General features: G+C 32.3%; 1 protein-coding gene and 1 pseudogene across 1 annotated transcript in view; one reads left to right on the top strand and one right to left on the bottom strand.

Annotated features, from left to right (window-relative positions):
* Positions 1-1471: 1471 nt before the first annotated feature.
* LOC111030881 (proton-coupled amino acid transporter-like protein CG1139) overlaps positions 1472-6597 on the bottom strand; it is a 41924-nt gene continuing 36798 nt past the window's right edge. Inside the window, exon 10 of the mRNA XM_022310589.1 lies at positions 1472-1562. Coding sequence (XP_022166281.1) covers positions 1489-1562 — 74 coding nt within the window. The 3' untranslated portion in view covers positions 1472-1488. The remainder of the gene's footprint in view (positions 1563-6597) is intronic.
* LOC111030885 lies at positions 1847-6477 on the top strand (annotated as a pseudogene).

The following is a 6597-nucleotide window of genomic DNA, read 5'->3' as shown; positions in this document are numbered from 1 at the left end:
TACTTTATTGGTCAACTAAGTATTGTATGGGGTTTTGAATCTAAACGAATTCAGTCGTCTTTCTACAATTTATACATGCTTCAAAATCGTAGGTTATTAGTCTGTCATTGAATTTTACATGTTGTATTTCTTAACTATTGAGTTTTACATTATAGAAGGTATAAATTAAAATATTTACGATTTTTTCTATAATATTATTGGTACTTAAAAATTTGATTATTTTCGTAGTTTGGTCTTCGGTTAGCGCTTCTGCTATACTGAGTGGTTCAGGTCTGTGAATGTTAAGGTAGATTGTGGACACTCCTCCATGAATCCACTATGTGTTAGATTGTAAGTACTTTATGGCATGTGTAGCATATTGGTCGAGGCTCTTTACTAGTTAAACATGAATGTGAGAATATGTATAGTAGAAGGAGTGTCCTATTATACTGATGCGAGTGTTTACGATAACTTGTCAACTGAAAGAAGTAGCAGTATGCTATTTTTTGATAGTTTTTTAAATATTTTTGAGTTTGTTAGATGTTGTAGGTATTGAATTCCAGTGATTTCATAAAGATGAGAGGATTTATTTATTAATAGAGTTTTCAATGTCTTTCGTAGGTATGCGTTATTTATTATTGGATTTGAAATTGTTTTCGTTACATGATCAGCATGTTAGCTGCTTTTTCGTTTTCTACAATACCAATGTGAGATGGTACCTTCATGAATTCAATGTTTTTTAAATTCGCATTTCATATCGTGAAAATCTGTAATTTTTTTTTGTCAACAATATTATGACGTATCTTGTTGAACAAAATTCGTCGACTACGACCGTAGTAGTCCGTTGTTTGATGATACGAGTGTGAAATAACAATCGACGGACGACATTATTCTGTCAGGTTTTTTGTGGTATTTGTCAACTTATGATGAATTTTAATCGTACTCCATCGTATTTTTCGTACGAGTATACGTACACTTTGGCAAATCGTATGGGTTTCACTTACTTGTTTTCATTAATATTTATTTGTACCGTTTAGCGAGATTATTAATTGGAAAGAAAAAATAAATGAAATTACCGCGCACGTGGCTCGTATGCATGTGACGTGCGATTGGCGGATGTGTAAAATATGTATAAAATATATAAAAATTATATCAAAAAAATTCAAGTATCTTATTTAGATGAACATCTCGAATAGTGGCATATATTTAGGAATTTTTCATTGGATGGTTCAGAAAGACTTAACCCTAAAGGACTGGTTTTGGAACCCCAAAACCTACCAATAACAGGAATTGGAACCGAATTTAAATATTTTCAAACAATAAATATCAAGTTTTACGTTTATTAATTTTGATTTTACATCCTTTATAATTTTTTTCTGTTCTAAGGAGTTATATAAATTTTGCTTAGAGCCATTTATTTTTAGGAAAATCTGAATATTTAAATGACTATGTTTTATTTTTATATAAATATTAAACAATTTATATTATTATTTTATTTAGGTACAAAAATTAAACAAATACTAAAGTGTGCATTGAAAAAATAAATAAATTGCATCCATCTAATACTGGTTTGAACTGGAACCCTAAAATCAATAAAAATTCACTTAAATATACAATTAATATATAGTTGTATTGGATATCAATTACGGGAAAAGTGTTCGGACCCAAGAACCTTTGAAAACAGACATTAATTTACAAGTAATAATCACGTATAATAGTGATCAATCAGTGCATTTTAGTTTAAACATGATTGTTGCTTTTTCGATGTATAATTTATTTATTTTGACATTTTAATTTTGGATACTTATTTGGAATGTTTAATTTGTTTATATTTAAATACGAAGCAGATCTAGTTATATTTTAAAAATCATCTTATTTTATTATATTAATCTAGTAAACTATCTTAATCAATTTATTGTTAATTAAAACTGTCTAATTAGAATATGTGTCGTATTAAGTGGCCCTTAAATAGTTGTTCGTTTCTCTGTATATTTAGTTTATTCTTGACATTTTTTTTAATTTGAATATTTACAATCGGTGGTCCGCGGCACAGTAAGTAAATGGTACATAAATAAAATGTTATGAACTTATGTAGAAGAATTTCTAACTTGACCTCGTTATTAGTTTTCGGTTTTAATACAAACAAAATACGCTGGCTAATATGTTATTGTATTTCAAAAGACTGCTGTCAACTAGAGTTGGTAATAATATTCAACTTTGGTTGTGTATATTATACCTAACTAGCCTTGTGTTATACGTGTTTTTGATCTCTGTATTATATATTCATAAGTAAATATTCACGATGGACATTCAGATTGATTCTTATAACAACCATTTCACTCTAAAAATGTTGCTGACTAACAACATAAACGGGGTAATTAACTGGTTACAGAATTCTGCCAATTTTGGGCCGGCCCGACAAGACGGGACACCCGTCAACCGGATGATAGTAACAAGATCGTGGTTTGACGTTTACGCCACGACAGGACTTGGCAAAACCGAATCCGTACGAACAGAGTAATCTCATAATTTTTTAGGTTGGGGGAAAATTCGAATAAAAATTGAAGGATATTGGCACGACGTGGTGCGTGCGATAATATAATACTCCTCTGTTATAATATAATATTATAACTTATATATATAGGCGTCTAAAATGGACTGTTTGATCCAAATCACGCAGCTGATGAAAGAAAATCTAGGTATTTCGCGCTTGGGTTCTCACAAATTGCCAACAGACACGAAATGTTTCGACGATTTACCGAATGCTATCTACGTGGCAGAGAATTCGTCCATGGTATGTATATAAGTCTCCGCGATCGACCACTATTGCCACCCCCTATAAGCTATTATGCTCGTTCTACGGATCGAAACATTATTATTATTATGTTTATTAACATTGGATTAATATTTATTAAAAAAAACAATGGGTATGTCTGTCCTGTATTCGAAATTGTAACGGGTTGAAACATAACGTTTTTAGGGGGAAATTGTTATAACCGTTTATATTATTATTATATCATTTTTATTTTTTGTTTTCCCTGGAATAATACTTACACAGTTTCCGAGGGAACAAATTGAGAAACTCGGTGTCTTAGGATACTTATTAGACACGGGCAACTCGAAACCGCCCTTAGAAATGCTTTATGATATTTCTAACATATTGATAACGCGGCCAAGAGGAAACGTGACGATCAAAAACGGTATACATATTTACAAGCATTACGTGAACTCGTACTGTTCGACGGGACTGGGGCTGACTGTAGAAGTGCGTATAAAAGACGTGATTAATAAATAATAACTTATAAGTACCCAATTATATAATTAAAAATAAGTTATGGGCTCTTGAACCAACAAACTTTGAATTCTAGATATTATTGAACAATTCGAATTTCTAGAAAATATAAAATTGGTTTGTTCGTTTTTTTTTTAATAGCTCGACCATAATCTAATTCGAAAAATTCAATTATAATATGTTAGAAGATTAATTTATAATGTTTTCTGTTGAATGTACTGTTTACTTTTACTAGCAACTGCCAAGTTTATTTCACTGCTATAATATTTTAAAATTTATTGAATTCTTAAAAGTTCAAATTAGTTCGAAAAAATATGAAGTTTTTATTCGAGTTTGTGAAAATTTAAGTTCGACTCGTTCAAAATATAAATATACGAATACAGAACACATAAAATATTCAAGTGTATATTAGACATAAAACACTACTGCAAATATGAAATGAATTTTAAATTTGAAAGAAAAATTATGAATAATAATGAAAAGTGTTTATATTTTGAAGTAATTACTCAAATTTATTTTCTAAATCATATTAGTATACTATTAATAATTTATAAAACAGTATATTTTGACAGAATAAGTATTGTGCTTATGTAGGTAAGTAGGTAAATACTTGTACTTGTAAGTTTTAATCGTAACTTATAAATAGTATAATTTATAATGAATATTATGCGATCGATATCGGCTATCAGCTGTTTTTAATATGTTTCTCTAATTTTGTTCTGTTATTATAAATCAGACTCTTAAGTTCAATGCTGAATAACCTGCGGTTTATATACAACGATAAAAAAACAATAATTTGTCGTTCGTGTATCGTTTTCCTAATGATGCATCCTAATACAATGGATATTATAATTTAAATATTGATAACAGTATATACATAAAATTCTTATCTTCATATTCCCCAGTGTAATATCAAAAATTTCTTCGTATTCAATTTTGAAAGTTTATTGTTGTTCGAATGATTTGCAATACCTAGGTATTTACACTGAATTGTAGGTTATTTTTTTTTTTTTTTGCCACTTTTTGTATTTGCGTCGTATTTGACAATTTTTAAATGCATATTTCCGGGCTCTAATAATTACTCATGTGTATATGCTGCAGGATGCAAAAACGAGGTCCGCTGAGCAAATGCTAAACACACTGCAAAAACTATGCGGTTTCATACCTACGTTTAAATTACCGCCCATGAGTGATCCAGGAAATGACGGAATTGGACATAAAATGTGGTTGTGCGTAAGTCAAACCAATTTGTTCGATTATCATTGCATTCAGATTTGTACGTTTGTAACAGTAATTATTAACGTGCGCATAAATATGCACAAATTTTAACGCACGTAATATCGTCGGCTTAGTTCGTACAAAACGGTTCGTACTATAACAAAGCTTCTGAACAAAAACTTAGATCAATCGTAAGCGTAATATCATAATCATAATCGTATATTTTAATAATAATATCTGATATTATTCACGTACAACAAAAAACGATGGATACACTTTGGATCGTTATTCAAACCATACTTACTGAACAGCAGCAGTTGCAGCAGTTAATCGCTTGTCCATTTTTTTTTATTCCGTCGTAGTTGCCACCCGATGACCAGTACAAAATAAAACTGATCAAATACTTTATGGATTCGCCCAACGTGCCGCACACCGTGCAGCTCAACGAACTCGCTGCCATGTTGAAAGTGGTCGTGAGATACTCGGACTCGGGGTCCAACGGCAGACCCGGGGTGGCTTGCGAATTAGGACCTCACGTCACGGTCGGCGTGGGTTCTTCAAAAATGGTACTTTTGATGTATAGTTATTCAGTAATAACACTGATAACGATTAATGACCATCACACGCGCGTTTCTGCAGATAAGCGTGTACAGAGCACGGTCGGCAATGTTGAACAAGCTGAAACTGGAGTGTGGGTTCGTGCAATATCCACGACCGTTCGTGCCACTGGACTGCTTAGATCCTACGACGGCCGAAAACCGTGCGAAGAACTGCTATGGCGGACAAAACGTTTCCTTCCAGAGCTTACTGCAGCAGGGCGATCGCCTGTCCAACGAAGTGATTCCGGCCGAACCCTCCGAGTATAGAGCCACGACGGTATCCAATCGTGCAGAAACCACTGCGATCGTGCGTATCGTATATTATATATTTTGTATAGTTACTACAACGATGACGGTTGTATTACTAATATTACTATATATTATAATATATAGCAGGTTACCCCTGTTCGTGGTGTCATCTTTCAGAGGTTTTGTTTGGCCATGGTCCGATATAAATTTGATCTATACCTTAGAACAATGTAGATTTCTAATATTGAATGTATATTCTGCAAAGATTGTATCTGTCTTTATGTGGGAGCAGTACTGCTGTGGCGAATGTATTGGGGGGGGGGGAGGCATAGTAAAATTACCGGTCCTATAAAAACTTATGTCATATAATTATAACACCCCGACCCCTTCAAAAGTGTAGTTGTGGCATATAGTGAAAATAATCACTGTGCTGGTGTAACAGTTAAAGTGTGTACCTATTTTCTTCTTGAAGCTATTTATAAATAAATAAACTTAGAACACCATTTTACCGAATTCCGAATTATTACCTATTAGAGTCTGAACCTGATGATTGTATTTTGTTTTTAAATAGCGTCTATAGCCTATAATATTGCTTCAATCTTCAATTTTAAGGTTAGTTTATGGTCATTTGGATTGATTTATGTACAGCTGATCGAATTTCCCGGTTTGTTTGCTTTTTATTTACAAAACTTGATAATTAATATTATTAAGTTTTTTTTTAATAAGTCACATTATTCACACATATCACGGGAATATTTTAACGCCTAACTATAGGTACATATAATAATATGTATTCAATGCAAATTACAAATTATTAAAAATTTGAGCACAACCGAACATCTACGAATTTACAGCCGACCGTTGTAAACGCCTGAGAAACGATAGAAATCGTCGTGAGAGACGGCGTGATTTCGAGTGGTGCGTTTAACCCTAACCTCAGACCTGGTCACAATAACTACGGTCCTATCCGACCAAGGCGCGGCCATTGTGTGATTCGGGTCTCAACGGCAGAAGAATTAGACGACAATTTCGACCAAGAATTAGACTTGGAACAGTGAACGAAATTACTATGCATACAAGCGTCATGTTATTTATGTATTTATCAATTTGCCTTCGACCATGTTTAATGTGTACATATATTGTTACTGTGTTATTGCTTATTTTTACGATAAATATCATATTATATAATGTTTACAGTAAACATTACATGCGTTATTTTTATTATTATGAGCGTATAACTGTATAATAAGTTATATAACT

Source organism: Myzus persicae, unplaced genomic scaffold (assembly GCF_001856785.1).
Source record: "Myzus persicae strain clone G006 unplaced genomic scaffold, MPER_G0061.0, whole genome shotgun sequence".
NCBI lineage: Eukaryota > Metazoa > Arthropoda > Insecta > Hemiptera > Aphididae > Myzus > Myzus persicae.
Note: the sequence above shows the minus strand (reverse complement) of the source record. Positions and strands in the feature narration are given on the sequence as shown.